The 20,000-nt window shown below is 55.9% G+C and overlaps 1 protein-coding gene across 1 annotated transcript in view; it reads right to left on the bottom strand.

The window, feature by feature from the left end:
• Window positions 1–20,000, bottom strand: part of PTSG_11127 (uncharacterized protein) — a 21,411-nt gene that overhangs the window by 300 nt on the left and 1,111 nt on the right. Inside the window, exons 5-58 of the mRNA XM_004987991.1 lie at window positions 19,670–19,821; window positions 19,274–19,416; window positions 18,904–18,982; window positions 18,525–18,633; window positions 18,227–18,321; window positions 17,855–17,951; window positions 17,588–17,671; window positions 17,334–17,438; window positions 17,007–17,098; window positions 16,724–16,809; window positions 16,389–16,473; window positions 15,869–16,180; window positions 15,527–15,594; window positions 15,229–15,338; window positions 14,901–15,057; window positions 14,004–14,741; window positions 13,578–13,752; window positions 13,149–13,277; window positions 12,784–12,897; window positions 12,341–12,482; window positions 11,869–12,074; window positions 11,371–11,671; window positions 11,037–11,125; window positions 10,790–10,879; window positions 10,519–10,580; window positions 10,179–10,341; window positions 9,828–9,992; window positions 9,621–9,676; window positions 9,302–9,409; window positions 8,921–9,048; window positions 8,609–8,722; window positions 8,127–8,345; window positions 7,848–7,909; window positions 7,532–7,627; window positions 7,320–7,400; window positions 6,950–7,005; window positions 6,699–6,784; window positions 6,459–6,578; window positions 5,900–6,093; window positions 5,575–5,685; window positions 5,192–5,299; window positions 4,814–4,961; window positions 4,482–4,551; window positions 4,165–4,269; window positions 3,835–3,956; window positions 3,412–3,533; window positions 3,072–3,181; window positions 2,668–2,791; window positions 2,243–2,407; window positions 1,825–1,924; window positions 1,548–1,600; window positions 1,130–1,372; window positions 609–834; window positions 1–351 (exon numbers count right to left, since the gene is read on the bottom strand). The exon at window positions 1–351 is cut by the window's left edge and continues 300 nt beyond it. Coding sequence (XP_004988048.1) covers window positions 1–351; window positions 609–834; window positions 1,130–1,372; window positions 1,548–1,600; window positions 1,825–1,924; window positions 2,243–2,407; window positions 2,668–2,791; window positions 3,072–3,181; window positions 3,412–3,533; window positions 3,835–3,956; window positions 4,165–4,269; window positions 4,482–4,551; window positions 4,814–4,961; window positions 5,192–5,299; window positions 5,575–5,685; window positions 5,900–6,093; window positions 6,459–6,578; window positions 6,699–6,784; window positions 6,950–7,005; window positions 7,320–7,400; window positions 7,532–7,627; window positions 7,848–7,909; window positions 8,127–8,345; window positions 8,609–8,722; window positions 8,921–9,048; window positions 9,302–9,409; window positions 9,621–9,676; window positions 9,828–9,992; window positions 10,179–10,341; window positions 10,519–10,580; window positions 10,790–10,879; window positions 11,037–11,125; window positions 11,371–11,671; window positions 11,869–12,074; window positions 12,341–12,482; window positions 12,784–12,897; window positions 13,149–13,277; window positions 13,578–13,752; window positions 14,004–14,741; window positions 14,901–15,057; window positions 15,229–15,338; window positions 15,527–15,594; window positions 15,869–16,180; window positions 16,389–16,473; window positions 16,724–16,809; window positions 17,007–17,098; window positions 17,334–17,438; window positions 17,588–17,671; window positions 17,855–17,951; window positions 18,227–18,321; window positions 18,525–18,633; window positions 18,904–18,982; window positions 19,274–19,416; window positions 19,670–19,821 — 7,626 coding nt within the window. The remainder of the gene's footprint in view (window positions 352–608; window positions 835–1,129; window positions 1,373–1,547; window positions 1,601–1,824; window positions 1,925–2,242; window positions 2,408–2,667; window positions 2,792–3,071; window positions 3,182–3,411; window positions 3,534–3,834; window positions 3,957–4,164; window positions 4,270–4,481; window positions 4,552–4,813; window positions 4,962–5,191; window positions 5,300–5,574; window positions 5,686–5,899; window positions 6,094–6,458; window positions 6,579–6,698; window positions 6,785–6,949; window positions 7,006–7,319; window positions 7,401–7,531; window positions 7,628–7,847; window positions 7,910–8,126; window positions 8,346–8,608; window positions 8,723–8,920; window positions 9,049–9,301; window positions 9,410–9,620; window positions 9,677–9,827; window positions 9,993–10,178; window positions 10,342–10,518; window positions 10,581–10,789; window positions 10,880–11,036; window positions 11,126–11,370; window positions 11,672–11,868; window positions 12,075–12,340; window positions 12,483–12,783; window positions 12,898–13,148; window positions 13,278–13,577; window positions 13,753–14,003; window positions 14,742–14,900; window positions 15,058–15,228; window positions 15,339–15,526; window positions 15,595–15,868; window positions 16,181–16,388; window positions 16,474–16,723; window positions 16,810–17,006; window positions 17,099–17,333; window positions 17,439–17,587; window positions 17,672–17,854; window positions 17,952–18,226; window positions 18,322–18,524; window positions 18,634–18,903; window positions 18,983–19,273; window positions 19,417–19,669; window positions 19,822–20,000) is intronic.

The following is a 20,000-nucleotide window of genomic DNA, read 5'->3' as shown; positions in this document are numbered from 1 at the left end:
ACCAGAACGGGTACCAGCCAAAAAAGGCCTGGCACAGGTTGTAAGGGTCGCTCGCCTCCCGAATCAAAAACTCCACTTGCTCAGACACGGACACGCCGCGCGGGAACGAGTCCGGCGTGGCGCCGGGGCGAATCAGCACCCCCTTTCGCGACAGCTTCCACTCGCCCTCCACCATGCCGTTGCGGTCCTTGAACGCGGCCTCATGCTCGTCCACAGACGGCGTCAGCGCCGACGAGAAGTCGTTGCCCGTGAGCTTCAGCTCCACGCGCTCCAGAATCGCCAACGCCTTTTCGTTCATCACATCCTCCGCCACCACCGCCGCCGTCTCCAAATCCTCCATCGACGTGGACGCTGCAGCGAGTGCATGAGTGAGTGTGTGTGTGTGTGTGTGTGTGTTGGGGGGCGTGAGTATGAGCATGAGTGTTGGTGTGAGTGTTAGCGTGAGTGCTGGTGTGAGTGTTAGCGTGAGTGTTGGCGTGGGTATTGGTGTGTGAGCAAGAGTGCGGGTGTGATGGTGTGCGTGATTGTGGCGACAAAGCATCATTTGAGTCCAACGCAATCAATCATCCCCGGAAAAAACAGAGCTGCAGCACCACTGGTCAACGCACTGAGCAATGTGGACGGGATGCGCCTTCGCTGTCGAAGTGCCTGCCCTCGTCCTGACGGTTCGCGCGACAACTGCCGAGAGAGGGCCGCTGTCACGCCCCCGTGCTGCTTATGGTGGTGATGGTGGTGGTGGTGGTGTTTCTTCAGGTGGTCGGACAAGCTCTGCACCGAGCGCTCGTATCTCGATGTGCCATCCATGTCAAACTCCATCTCCACTTCTTCCCCAGGCTGCACACAGCAATATGTGTATGTGTGTGTATGTGTGGATGTTTGTGTGACATGCGGTGAGAAAAGCGTCTAAATGGAGACTGAGGGACATCTGAGCGCGTCCATAGAGCGGTGCCTCGCTTCGTTGAGAAAACACATCATGACCCACCACACCACAACAACGAGCACAACACAACACAAGACAACGCCCACATACACACACTCCAAGAGACACACACTCCAAAGACACACCTGCACACACACAACAACGAGCACAACACAACACAAGACAACGCACACACACACATACACACACCTGCACGAGCTTCCATGAGAGGAGCGGGTCGTACACAAACGCCTCCAGCACAGCGAGCAGGCTGTCCTTGTGGTCCCGCAGCACGTGCATTGTCTTCTCGCACGTCGTGCGGTATGTGCCCGAGATGCCGCCAACCTCCATCGCTCGCCGCAGCATGCGCGTCAACCGGAACGGCACGCGCTCGGGGTACTTGTCGCGCTCCTGCGCCGCCTCAAAGCAGTCGCCAAAGTCAATGTGGATAATCTGTTGCGTGTGTGTGTGTGTGTGTGTGTGTGCACATATGTGTGTTGGAAAGAAGAGGTGAGAGGAGAGAGGTAGTGGGTGAGCTTGCAAGTGTTTCACAAGCCCGCTTCGCTCTCTAATTCGCAGCAGGTCAGTGCTCCTTGACAGTGGTTTCACTCCGTGATCATGACCGCACCTCTCCCGTCGTCCTGTCGAGCATGATGTTGCTCAAGTGCCGATCACCAAGGCCTGCCAACCGAGAAGAAGGTTACCGCGGGTGGGGTGAGGTGACGTGTGATGGAGACAGATCGGAAGAGTGAGAAGTCAGAGGAGGTTCGAAGTCAGCATGCAGGGGAAGCAAGAGACAGCTGCAAGCGCAACATCAGTCCAGCCATGAACGGCATGCACACAAATGTGTGTGTGTGTGTGTGTGTGTGTGTGTGTGTGTGTGTGTGTGTGCGTATGCGACCCACCGAGCACATATCCCGTGACGGACATGACTGCCAGCGAGCGCATGAAGGCCGTGCGGCGGCGCACCCACGTCTCGGAATCAGGCGACTTGGACACCAGCACCTGGCACGAGAGGGGGAGGGGGGCAAGGAAGTCGTGTGCGGTGGTGAAATGCATGTAACAAACAGCGAGGGGGGGGGCAAAACCGACAAGAAATTTGATTTGCACTTAGCAGCGGTTTAAACGCAAGTGCACAGGTGACGCATTGAATAAGCATCGCAACAACAACAACAACAACAACAACAACAACAACAACAACAACAACAACAACAACAACAACAACAACAACAACTTAAACAACAACAACTTAAACAACTTAAACAACAACAACCACCACCACCACCAACACCACCACTCGATTGCAGCCACCCGCCAGCGCACGTTTGCCAGGTCATCGCCGCGTGTCTCCTTGCAGGCGTTGATGAGGATGCGCTTTCGAATCCGCGCGGGCAGGCGCTCGTATCCTTCGTCCGTGCGCCGGCCGTGCTTGTCCACAGTCTCGGGCACGTGCTTGCGGATGTAGTGGTGCTCAGCCATCAGCGAAATCTGTGTGTGTGTGTGTGTGTGTGTATGTGTGTGTGTGTGTGTGTGTGTGTGTGTGTGTGTGTGTGTGTGTGAGCGAGTGAGTACGTGAGTTGGTGAGTTGGTGAGTGAACTTGTTTGTATGCATGGGGTGTTGTCAACCCCTTTGCAGTCATGCGTGGATACACAAACGCGGTCATACATAATATTGGCATGGGAGAGTTGGCCTCGCTCCAAATGCCAAATCCGAGCACAACCACCTCTCCAACACGCGCATGGCGCACCTTGTTCTGTTGTCTGTATCCACGGATGAGCTCGAAGAATGTGTCGCAGTTGTGCAGCCATCCAATCAGGCCCGTGTCCGGCGACAGCGGCGTGATCGAGTACCGGCGAATGAACAGATAATCGCTGCCATGGCGTCGTCGTCGTCGTCGTGGTGGTGGTGGTGGTGGTGGTGGTGGTGGTGGTGGTGGTGGTGAATGGAAGGGTGGGTGGTTCGACAGGTGGGTGGTGGTGGTGGTGACATGATGACACCGGAATGACAACGACAAGCGTGAAAACCACAGTGATAATGACAGTCGACAGTCACACACACACACAGACCAACACACAGACATACACAGACCAACACACACACACGTACACACACACACCAACAGACACACGCCAGATGGCCCCTGTGCGGCACCTGCGGGTGGATGGATCGCCTGCGAGGAGGGTGTTGACGAGACCGAGAAATGTCATAACGCGCTCGTCCATGCGCGGGTCCTCCTGCCCCTTCAGCAGATATTGCTGCGTCTGTTGGCGTACACGACAAACGGAGAGGGGGGGGTGAGTAGGCATGTGCAATGTGTGCAGTATATGACGGCACAGAGACCTGTGGCTGCTGTAATGTAACTTGAAAGCAAATTCAGCGCATAATCAGCACCAGCCACAGAAGAACACACTCACACAACACAAAAAACATATCCACCCCACCAGCACCATGGTCAAGGCAGCGTTAACAACAGCATCGGCGCTACACGTACGGTGCCGGTGCTGTCGATGAGTCTGATCTTGCGTGGGCGCTGCTTCGACGGAATGACGACGACGCTCGGAAGGAACTTGGCCACCGTCGGCACGGGCTCAACAGGCTTCACCTGATACATGCCTGTGAACAGCGGTGGCGGTGATGGGTTGAAGTACAATCGTGAGCGTACAGTTTGATCGCGGACATTGAAAACATGCAACAACACACATGCACATACACACACAGAACATGCACACACAGAACATGCAACAACAACAACAACAACAACAACAACAACAACAACAACAACAACAACAACAACAACAACAACAACAACAACAACAACAACAACAACAACAACAACAACAACAACAACAACAACAACAACAACAACAACAACAACAACAACAACAACAACACACACACACACCCGGGAGCGCACCTGGGACGACCATGTCAAAGTTCTGCCGCCTGGTGAGGAGCGGGGCTGCGCTGGCGAGATCGATGCTGCGCAGACGCGACGTCATCTTCGTGATTCGCCGGTACGCCTCGTAGTACAGGCCCCTGCAGCACAACACGAGGTGGTGGCGATCATGGTAGTGGTGGTGCGTGTGAGTGTAGGTGAAACGTACTGGCAACACGCACCGCGATACCACGTGTCCACAACACACGGATCAAATCTACCCACGCACGTGCACACGCATACACAGACAACACACACACACGCACAAACACGTACACACACACAAAGCAAACCACGGCAGCATCATACCATGCGCCGTGGAGGTCGCATTCGTTTCCTGTCTGTCTGAAGCGCTCGAGGAACCGCAACGCCTGGTCGAGCTTGTGTCCGAGCGAGTGGCGGAACGCAGCCTCCCTGTGCGCATGTTTGCACATGCCATGTACACCCCATGGTGTCGTGTCAGTTTGTGCTTGGATGAGAGCACCTTCCTTCATCATCATCATCATCATCATCATCATCATCACACACACACACACACACACACACACGAGCCACAGTGCTTCGCGGCATGTGCACGTGAGCTTTTGGGAGATTGCAGGTGAGAGGGGTGACAATGTGCTGCAAACCTTGGTGTGAGCGGACGGGCCGTGTGTGCATGCGCCTGCATGAGGCGATTCACCATCGCGTGCTCGTCGCCTGCGATGCCGAGAACACGGGCAAGGAAGGCATCAGTCAACGTTCAGGCAATGGTGGCGTTGCACCCACCCCCTTGCAAAGCACGCGCACACGCGAATGCGCTCCCGCTGAATGTGAAAATGCGAGGCACGCCAAACCACAAGACACCGCACCACACACACACAACCACACATCCACACACCCACACACACACACACAATCACACATTCACACATACAATGCAACACACACACACACATACACACACATACACACGTGTCACCTTGTTCAAAGTAGAGGCGGGAGGCGTCTGTGAGTGCGGTGTACCAGAGCTCGTGCCAGAGCGCCGACACGCGAATGAGTTCATGCCCAACGAGCGTGGCGTCGGAGATAACCTGCGGATGGTGCGCACGCAACTGCTCCAGCACATTCTGCAGCGGAATTTTCAAAGCATTAACAAAGAGAGGAGCGGTAGGTGTTATGTGGGAGGAATGACCCATGTTGCTGCTGTGATGGCACGGTGGTTAATGACTGCACACAATATACACATGTGTGCGATGGTGCCTGTTGTCATTCACATCAACAAAGCCATCGACTGTGATACTTCATTCACATCAACAAACACCTCTTCCCCTCCTCTCGAACGTCGACCAACAGGCACCTTTGCAATCTGCGCGCGTGCCGGCGACGACTTGAGAGCGACGTTGAGTGGCGTCACCAGCGCATGTGGATGGCGTTTGCCAATCTCAATCAGCCAGTTTTGCGTATCCTGTCCACGCGAAAGCAGGGAAAGTGAATGGAGTGAATGGAGTGAATGGTTGGGGGTTGCAGGGTTGCAGGATGGAAGTGCATGCAAACTTGACGGTCCAACACATTTCACGTTCAAGGGTGCAGAAACACACACTTGCACAAACAGACACTTGCACATACACACACACAAACAGATGAAACAGATGCAGACACACACACACACACACACACACACACACACCACACACACACACACTCACACACACATACACACACACGAGCACTCATGCGCACCCTGCGGATGTCGTCGTTGAAGTGGTCGATGCGCGCAATCATCTGGGGGATGAGATCAACCCAGATGTCAATGTCGACGGACGCGCGGCCCTCGCTCACCACCGCCCGCACCTGCACAAGGATGAAGACACAAGGGGGGTGGGGAAGGGGGGGGGGGTTAAGTGTTGTGAAGGAGTGAGACGGGAAATGCCATGCGGGATGGGGGTTGCACAAGGAAGTGGAAATGACAGTGGCAACACAACATGCCAATTCCAGAGCAAAACAAAGAATACAACACACGCACAGCACAGCACAGCACAGCAAAGAGCACAGCACAGCACAGCACCATGGGGTCGCCGCCGTGGGAGAACCACACGCCCAAGAGACGGAGCGCGTCCTGGAGCAAGTCAGCCGAGCCCGGATGGAGACTGATGGACCGGAAGAACCCGCGAACGGCGGAAATGGCGTGGTGCAGGGTCAGCTTTGGAGGCAGCTGCTCCGCCTCGACGGGATCGCTCTGGCTCAACCGCTGGATTTCGTCTGTATTCGACCGGGAGCAAGGGGGTGCAGAGGGGGGGGTAAAGAGGTGAGGAGGAGAAGGAGAGAGTGTGTGTGAATATGAGAGAGTGAATGTGTGAATGTGTGAGAGTGTGTGTGTGTGTGTGTGTGTGCGTGTGTGAACTTAAAGGACAGGTGAGTGAAGTCGTTGTTGCTTCTCATCTCAAAACATGTGCATGAACACAAAACAACTCTCCGACACGAACACACACACGCACACACGCACGCACACACACACGCACGCACGCACACACACACGCACGCACACACACACACGCACGCACGCACGCACGCACGCACGCACGCACGCGCGTGACAACAAAGCAGTTGCGATGGGTGGGACGTACTGAGTGCCTTGAAGTTGACCATGGCGTATGCGTGCCATGCCTGTGCCCACTGCGGCTGCATGTCTGCTGCCCGATGGTACAACTTTCCAATGTCCTTGAACTGCTCGCTGAACCGGCGCGCTGTTGGTGGACATGTGTTTGTGCGCGTGCGGGAGTGAGGGGAGGAGCAAAGCCGCAAGTGAATAAGCCGTGTGTTTGATACGACTTAATCGCTTGCCTCTACAACAAAAACACACGCACCCTTGTGATGGTCCTTGATGGCGGCGCCGCCTGTTGACTTGAGCTGGCCGAAGAAATTCTGTGTCTCAATCGCTTCACTCCATTGCCTAATGAAGCACACGCACGCATACACACACAAGTACATACACACACGCACGCACAAGTGCATGCAGACGTGAGCGAGAAAGCTTGTGAAACACCAGCGCGATCTCGCGCATGTGTGTGGTCATTACACACAACGCGCTGCGCTGGGGACATCATCGCGTGCTCACCCGTGCGTGAAGAAGACGTTTGCGACGAGATCCGAATCGCCGCGCACAGCCATCCACTACACAAACGCACACACACACACACACACACACACACACACACACACACACACACACACACACACACACACACACACACACACACACACACACACACACACACACACGTGAGAAAACATGGGAGTGAGGTGTAAGACAAGAAGAGCACAGACGAAATGAGAGGAAGCGTCTTGTCAAGTGCCAAACAGTGTCATTGCTCGTTTTTCTCCCACTCAAGCTTCAGTCACACACACGCACACATTATCAACTGCACGCCCACACCCGCAATCACAATCGCACACGCACGCACACACAGAGGTACAGCTCTTCCCACCTCCGTCAACTCGACGAGTTTCTTGAGCGCCTCGGTGCGCTGCCCAGTCATCCAGAGATGCTTCAGACACGCAAATGCAAACTGCAAAGACGACCACAGCAGGTACGCAAGCGGGTCAGGTGCATGACATCTGGCAAGACCGTGGCCAGGCCGACAAAGGGCGTGGAGACATGTACGGAGAAACACACGCACACACATGCACGCACGCTTACGTTTGGCTCGGTGGTTGTGAAATCGAAATCGGCTTCCAAAAAGTCTTTTCCTTTGAGCTGACGCCGAAGAACGCTCGCAGCGACGTGGTGGCGGCCCTGCGCACACACACACACACACACACACACACACACACACACACACACACACACACACACACACACACACACACACACACACACACACACGAAGGCGTGTGAGTTGAAGTGACGTGTTCAGAGACTCAGATGCGAAGGCTGAAGCAAACAATTGCGTGTATTATGCGTGTGTTATGACTCCTGGCCGTCGCAAGTGTTCGTCTCGTTGCGCAATGGTTACCTGTTCGTTTGCAATTTCTGCAAAGCGCAGCATTGTCTTCGGGCACACGTCCATTGACACCACTGCACCAGACAACAGCGACGGCAGCAACAACAACGAGGTGAGGCAGTGTCGATGCCATTCATGCAATCGAAACCGCAATCTGTGATGGCATCAAAGTGCATGGCGCGCAGAGAACAACACCCGAAACGTTCGCCTCCACGTTCCCCGTACCCTGTTCCCTGTACCACCTTACCACACCACATGCACATGCCCTCAAAACGCCCTTCCATCCCTCACCCATGAGTCGGGTGTTGAGGACGTCCTGCCACACGCGCGTCTCCTCGCGAATCATCGAGAGGCGGTTTTGCCACAGCGTCTGGATGGTGTTTTGCATGGCCGTGTCCTGTCGAGCGATGGCGCCGCGGTAGCACGACACCTCCTCCAACTCCACCAGCTGCTGCAGGCTCAGGATCTTGTGGTACGCGCGGTCGTATGACTCAGACAGCATCCGTGTCACTGGGATAAGGGTCATGCAGGCGTGTGTTGTGTGAATGTGAGAGTGAGAGTGTATGTAAGAGAGAGTGTGTGTGACGTGTAGACGTGGATGAGAGGGGTGGAAGAGGGTGTGTATCTGTGTGAGGTGGTGTGCACAGGCCACACAGACAGTATAATCGAATGTTTGATAGCATGAGGATGAAAGCTGCAAGCACAGGCGAGTATCTCACACAACAAAGATGCGCAAGACCACAGCACAACTGCTGCATCAGCTGATGACTCACGCGAGAGATCGAGCTGCGAGCGGCAGTGCGCAATGAGGGCGCGCGCCTCCTCCGACCGCTCCGCGTATACGGCTGCCATGGCTTTGTAGCACAGGCTCTCGTAGTCCTCGCCCTCTGCAGTGGCACCACAGTTAAGGGATGGGGGAGGGAACAAGGGTTGAAGTTGGTGGAATTGCAGTGGGAAGAAGACAATAGGCCCTTGTGAAACTTGCCCAAACGCAAGTTGCACATTGGAGACAGACGACTAAGACAATCGCAGATTGCCCCCCCCCCCTCCTTCCACAACACACGCACACATGTGCATTCACGCACCGAGCGCATCTGCTGCTCTGGTGAACGCTGGCCAGTCGTTGAGGCCGATGCAGGCTGAGCAGCGGCGCTTTGCGACCTGCAGCAGCACTGAACCGTCGAGCGTCTCGGAAGCTGAGGGGCGCCAGGGGCTTATTGGGAGGGGGGAGGCATGGAAATATGTGGGCACGACGGTGGTTGTGGTGGTTGTGGTGGTTGTGGTGGTGGTTGTGGTGGTGGTTGTGAGGCGGGTGAGATGAGAAGGGGTGGCAGGTGACAGCTGTGACCAATTGCTCACGCCATGCGCAGTGCACGGCTCACACATCAAGAGTCTAGTCGCCCACATCATACATACTCACGCAACCCCACCCACCACGTTCAGGAACAAACACGTAAGCAACGCACCCGTCGAGTTCAGCGGCGAGGGCCTTCCACTCGCCAAGGGCGTGATAGCACTCCATCCTGTTCAGGCACGCCGTGCGCTCGTCCGTGTTGGACGTCGCAGACAGGTTGCTGCACGCACGCAGTGGTGTAGTGGTATGTGTGGTGTGGTATGTGGTGTGGTGGTGGTGGTGGTGGTGGTGGTGGTGGTGGTGGTGTGTGTGTGTGTGTGTGTGTGTGTGTGATGAGAGGGATTACGGATACAACTCTTAGTACACGTACACACACGCGCATACACACACGCATGCAGTCACGCCAGCAACACGTGTGTAGGTGAACGCACCCGTCAAGGGCCTCCTGCCAGGCGAAACGCTGCTGCGGAGAGTAGAAGCCAGCCATCTGCCCATGGAAAGAGAAGGAAGGAGGGGTGAACACGAACAAGCAAGGCCGCACAGCTACTACAACGAACAAGCACACACACACAAACACACACAAACTCACTCACACAAACACACTCACACAAACACACACGCTTGCAAGCGAGCCGCACCCCGATGCGCAGCGGAAGGGAGTCGTGGGCAATGCGAACGTGGCGGACAACGCCGGACGCCGCGTCTGATTGGAGGAGATTGTGGTTGATGGAGATGAGGTGCGCAACACACGCAGCCAATTTCTCAGCGGGATCAAACTTGAGGTATTGCGCATTGTTCATGTCCTGTGCGCATGCATGTGTGTGTGTGTTGTGTGTTGTGTGTGTGTGTGTGTGTGTGTGTGTGTGTGTGTGTGTGTGTGTGTGTGTGTGTGTGTGTAAGCGTGAGTAATAAGAGGTGCGGCACGGGGGTTTCCAAGTGAAACAAACTTAAGCAAAGAGCAACAGAACACGCAAACGCACATCACGCACATCAGTGACGCGGCGTTTTTTGTCGTCGTCACTCGGCAGGCGAACGTTGTAGTAATTGAGCACTTCCGTGTGTTTTGTCTTTTCCATTTCGCGTTCCTCCATAGGCGACTGCGCGTGCAATTTCTCTTGCTCCAAAATCACAGACCACGCCTCCAAAATGCCCCTGAAACCACGCAACCAAGACAGTAAGTTAATGCGTGTCGTAGGTGTGTAGGTGTATGCATGTGGATGTATATGTGTGTATGTGCGGGCGTGTTGCATCAGAGGAGCAATCGGCACACACGTTCACGCGACTCTCAACAGAAAACCACACATCAGACACGCATACACACGAACGAACCCAGTTGTCAGCAAGTAGAACTCGTGCTCTTTGTAGCGCAGCGCTTTTGCAAACGAGCGGTTCTGGAACAGTAATGGTGATGACGACAACGATGAACATGATGATGATGTGGGTGGTGGTGGTGGTGGTGGTGGCGTGAGAGCAGAGCGACAAAGCCGGGGGTGAGGGTCTCAGTGAGTAAAACGCACCACAGTAAGCTGCATCTGTACTCACAGGCAAGCCGCATGAACACGCACAAACACACACACACACAGAGCACACATGTGCACACCTTAATGGCGAGCTCCGCGAGGTCGTGTGGGGAGAGCGGAAGGCGGCCCTGGTCAATGAAATCCGCCAGCTCAGCCAGCTCAAGCACAACCTGCAGTGTGCACGCGCGCGCGCATCGAGTATGAATGTTGTGTGGCAGTGGGTTAGTGTGTGAATGGGTGCGTATGTGTGTGTGTGAGTGTGTGTGTGTGTGTGTGTGTGCACGCTCGTGTGCAAATGCATGCCCGTGTGTGCGTGTGTGCGGACACCTGCTGGATTTCGCGCGGGGTGTAGTCGACGCTGACCATGGCCTGCTGGAACGGCCGGATCAGGTCGTCCTGTATGTCTCCATACAGCGCTGTATCAGCAGCAGAAGCAGCAACAGCAGCAGCAGCAGCAGCAGTGGCAGCAAGTTAAGTGGTAGACAAGGGGAGGTGAAGAAGCGTGTCATGCACAAGTGGACCCAAACTGAAACAACACATGACGGTGGTGAGGAGAGTCAAACACAGACGAACATGCTCATATGCACACACACACGCACGCGCGCACACACACACACACCACACACACACACACATGCTCACGCCTCTGCTTCCACTGCACCTGGCCAGGATGAGATGAAGGCGACGTGGAAGAGCTCCTTCGCTGTCGGTGGGTGCAGCTCTGCCACTTTACTGCACGCCCGGATGGCAGTCGAGTGCGCATTGCGAATGAGCACGCGCGTGACGCGACGCAGCCAGTCTTGCCAGTCCTGCGACGACGCCTTTGGGGAGATCTCCCACGCCGCCCTGATGGTCTCCTGGTCCAGACTCGCATACAGCGAGCGCGGCGCTTTGCTCTCGTCCTTTCCTTTCGGCTCCACCGTCTGCGCAATGACCCGCTCCGACAGCGTCACCTTGATCTCCTGTCGTGGTGTGTGTGTATGTGTGTGTGTTGTGTGTGTCGTGTGTGTGCGTGCGTGCGTGGTGTATGTGGTGAATGTGTGTGTGTGTGTTGTATGTGTGTGTGGTGTATGTGTGTCCACGTGTGCAAAGATCGAAAAAGGGAAAGCGTGGGAGATTGAAAAGAAGCACACAAACACCCGTCTAACCACACACGCACCTTCTTCATGTCTGGGAAGCAGTTGTCGGAGTTGAGTGCCTGCAGGGTGCGGTTGTAGTCATCAGACTGGATGTGCATCTGCACAACGGTGCTCTGCACGCAGCTCAGGTACCCGAGCGTGGTGAACTCAGAACCCATCTCCGTAATGAGCAGCGAGATGAGCAGGAGAGCATCCTTCTGCAGCGACTGCACGCGCAGCGCCCGCACTGGCAGCAACAACAGCGATAACAACAGAGGTCACAAGAGCGGCAACAGGAAGGTTCGATGTTGGTGACAGGTGAAGTGGTGTTGAACAAGTACAATGTGTGGTGATTTGTGCCCAAGTGCATGGCATGAAGAACACACACCACTGGACATGTAAAACACAAACGCACACACACACACAACACACGAAAACACACAAACAACCACAACACACGAACACACACGAACACACACGAACACACACACACACACACGCACACGCCCTAACCGAGGCGGTGGATGAGGATAGGCGCCTCGTTCCTGAGAGGCAGGTCGATGGCGATGTACATGAGACACTCCAATGCCCGCTGGCCAATGGTCACGCGCGCAGACTCGGGAAAGGACGTGTCGTACACAAGACGCGCAACAACCTGAGATAGTGGATTATGGGGTTGTGGATGAAGTTTATGTGTGTGGGGGGGGGAGGGGGTTGCAAGTGTGTAATCGTGTAAGCAAACAGCATGCAAGGTATGTATGTGCTCCTGTGAGTGATGGCACTCACGCGGCATCGCCGCAACCACAACAGTGATCAACCCCACGGCTGCCGTTGCAAGCCAGAAGCGTAGATACAACCACAACCACAACCACAACCACAACCACAACCACAACCACAACCACAACCACAACCACAACCACAACCAACCACAACCATCGGCATCAGTCGCCACTCACGCTGAGGATGAGGCGTGGGTGGTGGGCGAACTTGGCGCGGGCGCGGGCGATGGTGGTGAGAAGCTTCAGCGTGTTGCTGTACTTCTTTGCCTTTCGATCAGCGTCAATCGTCGTCTGTTTGGAACGAGAGGAGGAACGAGAGGAGGAACGAGTACACAGCGGCATGAACAACGAGATGAACAAGCGTATGGGAGGCATGGAGGTGAGGCACAAAAAGCACACACACACACACACACGTTCACCGAACGTGCACTTCACACGCATACCCGTATTGCAAACACGCACGCCACACACCCATTTCGACCCAGTCAGACCTCCCTTCGACCCTCCCTTCCATCGCTATGCAGTCTCCACGCCCAACACACCTCGATCTTGGCAAAGACGAGCGGCATGTGCGCGCTGATGTCAATGGCGTCGGCGCCGGTGAGTATTTTGTCGAGGAGGAAGAGCACGTGTTCGCTGCTGGTCCAGTACACGTCCACAATCGTCATCAGCTGCACATGACGCAAGCAAGGGTGGTTGGGCATTGGTGGATGGTGGTTGGTGAGTGGTGGATGGGGCAGGGATGACAAGGAAGCAGAACGGCGAGCAAAGGCAGCGAGCACAAGTGTGCAAAAGGAGGATTGATTCAATTGTTGATGTGCTCAAATTTCACACATGCATGTAAACACACGTGCATTCACACACACACACATGCAACACAACGTGCATTCACACACATGCAACACAAACGTCCATTCACACACGCACCACGCACCGACACACACATTCACACACATGCAACACACACGGACCTCAGCGAGGAAAGGGCGGATGCTTGTGCCTGCAACGGCTGCAATCTGGCCAAGGCCCTGCATGTAGAGATCAACAGATGCGGTGGCGTTGGCGGTGTCCTGCGTTGTCGACAACATGTAGATGCTGGAGCGAACGAGCTGCGGCAGATAGTCGACAGCAAGATCGCCCAGGAACCTAACGAGAACAAGCAGGTGATGCACGCGACCATGGTGAGTGGCGAGAAGTTGTGACGTCACACACACACACACACATATTCGCATGTACGCGTGTGGCGACACATAACGACGAGTCTGACGCACACACGAGCTACGCAGCAGACACAACCGCACAAAACCACCACACACACAATCACACACAAACTCAACATCACACACAAACAAACAAACAAACAAACAACACGCAAACCGAACAGGGCACTCACTCACTTTAGCATGACCATGAATGCGCGCATGACGTATTGGTGCAGGCGGACGAGAGCGGGGTCGAGCGCAACGCGGACAAGTGCGTTGATGGCAGAGGCGATGCAGAAGTGGTCGGTACCCTTCTTCGCATGGAGATCAAGCTCTGTAAACAGGAGCGACGAGGCCAGCTGCTGCGCACTACTGCATGTGCTGTTGACAACAACGTTGCTCGCGCCACCACCACTGCCGCTGCCGCTGCCGGCTGCAAGCGCCTTGATGTGCTTCTCCACCACAATCGGGTCGATGGAGCCAAGGATTCCCATGGTGCGCAGCACGGCCATGCGGAAATCCCGCGCCTGTTCGACCTTCAGCAGATCCCCCATCGTGTGGAAGAGTGCTGGTGCGTGCCTCTGCATGCCTGCTGGGTACGCCGTGCCCTGGATGAGGTTGCCGAGTGACAGGACGGCGGCGCGGCGGCGCGAGGAAATGGTCTGCTCGCGCATCACCGTGTGGAACAACTCCACAACGCAGTCAATGTCAAATGCGTCGTTGTCGCCACAGGCCAGCGCCAGCTCCCCAAGCACGTCCAGCGTGTAAGATCGCACGGCCGGAGAGAAGAGGCGCATGCGCGCGAGGGGCTCCAGCACCCCCCAGATGGCGCGCGTGTGTGCGCGGGCCACGACCTGCGAGGCGCGGCTGACGTGGCGCAGGAGATAGATGGCGTCCTTGATCTGCCGGTCGCCCGTGTTGGCCGCAGTGGACCTTGGAAACAAGAGGGGGAGGTGAAGAAGGGGATGATGAGAAGAGCGAGGAGGCGGAGGACGAAGCAGATACACACACACACACACACACACACACACACACACACACACACACACACACACACACACACCACAGCAGCAGCGTGACACAGCACCGTACCGGCCCATGACGGATCGCGGGTGTGCAGCCTCCGCGTTTGCTGCGGCCTCGCGACTGGCAATAAGGGATTGTATCTCCACCAGGACCGTCAGCAGCCGCTGGCGCAGCTCCTCAACAACGCGGCCAGGGCGGTGCGCGACAAGCCGGCCCAGGATGGCTGGGGATGGTGGTGGTGGTGGTGGTGGTGGTGGTGGTGAGCGGTTGCGATTTCGTAACGCCTGACATGGACGCACACATGCACACAAATTCACGCACGTGCATTCACAAACACACGCACATACATGCACGTGCATGTGCACATGCAATGACGAGGGCATTGCGGGCGTACATATTGCCTCCATGCGGATGAGCAGCCATTCGTCGTGCATGAGGGACGCGAGCGCATCCAACATCTCGCCCTCACACATGTCCTCGTCAAGGGAGTGGTGGTTCAGTTGCCTTCAGAAAGGAGGGAAGGGGAAGGGGGTCGGTTACAAAGGCCGTATGGTGAGAACGTCGACAGTGACATACTGTGATGGCTTTTGAATACACAAACGCACATATGGGCACACGCATGCACACGCACACAAACGTACACATGAGCAGATACACACGTACACAGTGCACACATGCACGCACACACACACCTGAGGACGCGAATGCGAATTCTGCGGTCGTTGTCGGCCATGACCACACGCAGTAGCGGCGACAGCACCTGTGGAGCGTTCAAACATGCACGGACGAAGCAAAGACATCAGGGGCACGGGAGGGGCAGGGGCAAGATTTCACATGAGACAAAAGCGCCACAACCACGCACACCGAGAAGGAGAAGAGAGAAGAGAACGCACGACGAACAAACAAACAAACAAACACACACACACACACATACGCAACAACGAACATGTGTACGCAACAACGAACATGTGTACGCAACGCACACACACACGCACGCACGCACAAACGCGCACACGCACACGTGCACGACGCACCTCAAAGATGAGAGCGCGGCAGAGCACAGACTTCTCGCCGCGCTTATGAACGGGCTGATGCGCGTGTGTTGGGAGGAGCACAGCAGACAGCTGCTTCTGCGTGCGGTCCTTTCGCTTGGGCGCCGTCGACAGCCGCAGCAGCCGCAGCTCAGCAGCCGACGAGCGCTTGGTGTCTGCAGCAGACGCAGCACCGCGCTCCGGGTCCTCTGTGACGAGCAAGCGCGCACATGCGAGGCAGACGGCTGTGCGGAGAGTGTCGTTGGGGGTGTCGAGCATCGGCAGCAGGAAATCACGGCCAAAGGTCAGCAGCAGCTGCGATGGGGACGGGGAGGGGGTGATGTAGTGATGATGCATTGAGCGAGTGAGCAGTTGATGAGATAACAAAGGGGCAACAACGAGAGAGCGTGTGTAAACTTAAAGCGACGCACATACACATACACACATACACACATACACACATACACACATACACACATACACACATACACACATACACACATACACACATGCTCGTGCGCACCTCGTATCGGGGGCTCTGGTCGCCCGGGCCAAAGCGGAACTTGCCCAACTGCCGCAGAATCACCAGCAGCGCATCTGCATCTTGCCTGCGGTGATCGGGGGAGAAGGATTGGGAGGAGGGCGGGGGTAAATGGGGGTGGCGTGTGAGGTGGTGGTGTTGGCGATGGTTAGATGTACGGTGGTAATGGCGTAAGTACTGCACACAACCGATGAAGTTGAACATGCACGCAGACACACACACACACACAAAACACACACACACACACACACAAATAAACGCACTCGCACACACACAACAAACACACACACACACACACAACAAACACACAAACTTACGTGCTGACGGCGGCAGACTGCTGGAAAGATTCGGGACTGGTGACCAGCTCGCGAAGACTGACGCGAATCTTACGCAGCACAAGCGGCTGTGCACGGTTATGGTGTGGTGCACACGGGCGGGCAAAGAGGAGGGTGGTTGACGTGGTGAGGTGGGATGGGTCACACTACGGGCAGAGAGGCACATATACACACACACACATGCACACACTTGCACACGGCACACACACACACACACTCTTGCACACGGCACACACACACATGCACACGGCACACATGCACACACGTTGACGCGGTGCACGAGGGAGGGGATGTGGTCGACAATATCCTGTAGAGCGGTGAAAACGGAATCCCGCAAATTGTCCTCGAAGATGGTCGCTGGAAACCGATGTTTGGTGGCGGCGGTGGTGATGGTGGCGGTGATGAGCACAGCGCGGTAGAGCCAAGCCAAACGCAACGTGCAGCGGACCACACACACACACGCACAATGCAACACCCAACACGTAATCGCACGCAATCACACACACGTGCGCGCGCGCACGCAAATACAATCACACATTACAACCCAATACGACCGCAGATTGCTTGCAAGAATGTGCAATGTACAGTGTACCGAGCATGGGTTCGATGCTTGGTGCGAGAGCTTCCCCCAGCGCAACGACGAGACGGCCAAGGCACTCGTTGGCGGCGTCTAGCATCGCCGGCTTGGCGCGCTTGCCTGCAGAAGATGGTGGTGGTGGTGGTGGACGTTGAGAAGGCTGAGGGAACAAGGGGGGAGGGAAGGCAAGCGCATAACACGTGGATGTGCTGTGCACAAGATGACACAGTGCACGGCAAGCGGTGGGCATGATGCTGCTGTGAACGCACTGGCGGAGTAGATGGAACGAATTCGGTCGAGAATTGCGCTGAGATGCGGCTTGATGCCCTTGCCGAGCACAAGGGCAAGGTCACCTGGTGTATTGCACGCACGCACACGCACACGCGCACAACAGCGCCACAACGGGAGTCAGGTTGATGTTGGTGATGGAAGCGAATGACGCATCATCACGATTCTTCGCTTCAACCAACAACAAGCAAACAAGCAACGAGCGTGCACCACCACAGATCACATCAAGCATGGCCACAAGTTCGCACCGAGGGCCTGGAGAGCAACGGGGTGGTCGCGTTCCTTGGCCATCACCTTCACCACCAGCGCTACACTCGACTGCAGCCGGCCCCACAGGTTCTCCACCTGAACCAAAGCACAGCGGTGTTGCGCACGTGTGTGTGTATGAGTGATGTGAGTGTACAATTGTGTGCGTGTTGAAGCAGGTCATGTGATGAAGATGATACGTGTTGAACATACCACACGCACGGACACACAACAGTACATCTCCACACACACGCACACGCACACGCACACACACACGCACACACACGCACATACACACGCACACACGTATGCCCACGCATACAACCCCTTCCAACGCCCCCTATCAACACAACACATTGGCAGAGGAGCAGCACCATCTGCTCCTCGGAGACGACGCTCCTGATGCGCTGGCGAATGACACCAGAGGACACGCGGCGGTGCGCAGCGGGGAGCGCATTCACGTCCATATCTGGTGGTGGCGGTGGTGGCGGTGGTGGCGGTGATTGAATGAATGTGATGTGAGTACGATGAGATGAACATGTAACATCACTTGGCACTTCTTCGGCACTAAAACGGCAAGCAGCCACCGTGTGACCCGAGGACAGTACAACAACGCAACGCTCTAATGCACCACCACCACCACCATCATGCACCATCACTGTCGCATGTGACCTCGCTTGAGGAGGGGCCTGACGGATGCGGCGAGAACGGGCACGAGACGGACGGCCTCGTGCTGCAGTGCACTGCTCCGGTCAAGATACAGCAGCGCCTCATCGTACGTCTGCTCACCGACCGTGTGTACGTACGTGCGTGTGTGCGTGCGTGTGTGCGTGTGTGTGTGTGCATGTGTGCATGTGTGTGCATGTGTGTGCATGTGTGTGCGTTTGATAGCGTGAGAGCAGAGTCAAGTGCGCGCGTGTGGGGGGGGGGGTGGTACAAACGGGTGCGGGTATGTGCTTGCGAGATCCGGGTCTGCACCCTGGTATGAAAGCTAATGACACAAGTGCGGTCATCCCATATTCGCGTGTGATGTACATGCAGGCAAACAAACCTTGACAACGAGGTGGATGTCGCCAATCATAATCTGTGCACTCGCAGCAGCCAGCAGCGCCAGCAGCGCACCATGCACACTGATGGGCGGCAGCGGCAGCGGTGATGATAGAACAAGTGGTGATATGAGATGGCTGCTGGTGGTGGAGCGCCCAATGGCTCCCATGGTCATACACGCACAACACGCACACACACACATGCACGCATCCAACATGCACTCATCATGCAAACACACAAGCACAAACCGCCCGTCCACATTGCGCACACGACAACACCAGTGGCGTGTGTGTGTGTGTGTGTGTGTGTGTGTGTGTGTGTGTGTGTGTGTGTGTGTGTGTGTGTGTGTGTGTGTGTGTGTGTCTTTGCCGCACCTCTCCTCGCGGCTGCGGTGCAGGCCCGCGTTGATGTTCTTGAAGATGGCGTGGTAGAGCGAGTCGCGCGTGTGCGAATCCCGGCGCAGACTGACGTCTATCACCTCCTTCAGCAGCTCAATGCCGGCCTCTCGCACTTCGCTCTGGGTTGTGAACAGCGGGGGAAGAGGGGGGTTGAGAAGAGTGGGAGGAGAGGGAGGAGGCAGCGGTGAGAAGAATTGGGTGCAGGTGGGTGCAGGTGGGGTGGGTCATGCGGCCACACACGCGTATGCACTTGCACGCAAGAACGCAAATAGCAATTCATCACAAAGCTCAAGTACAGATACACGATCACATGCGAACACGCGCACATGTACGACCACCGAATGCCCCGAGCAACCATGCCAGCGGAGGCACCTTGCTGTCGAAGATTGCCTCGAACATGTTGTCACAGAAAGAGACGACGTCGCTTGACTGCAGGATGATTTCGTCAAAGTCGTCGGGGGTCTGGTGTGCGAGCTGCGTCAGCACAAACAGAGCAGACAGCCGACCCGCGCCAGGATCACGCTCTGCACCAAAGAGTGGGCGGATTGAAGGGAGGGGTGCAGGATTGAGCAAAGGCGTGGTTGTGCGACGTGAGTGCAAGTGTGTGGTGGATATGTGCATGGACAACATTGTGAGCGCAGTATGAGAGCAGCTCGTAGTCACACGGAGTATGAGAGCAGCTCATAGTCACACGGAGTATGAG

The sequence above is a fragment of the Salpingoeca rosetta genome (genome assembly GCF_000188695.1).
Source record: "Salpingoeca rosetta unplaced genomic scaffold supercont1.39, whole genome shotgun sequence".
Taxonomy (NCBI): Eukaryota; class Choanoflagellata; order Craspedida; family Salpingoecidae; genus Salpingoeca; species Salpingoeca rosetta.
Note: the sequence above shows the minus strand (reverse complement) of the source record. Positions and strands in the feature narration are given on the sequence as shown.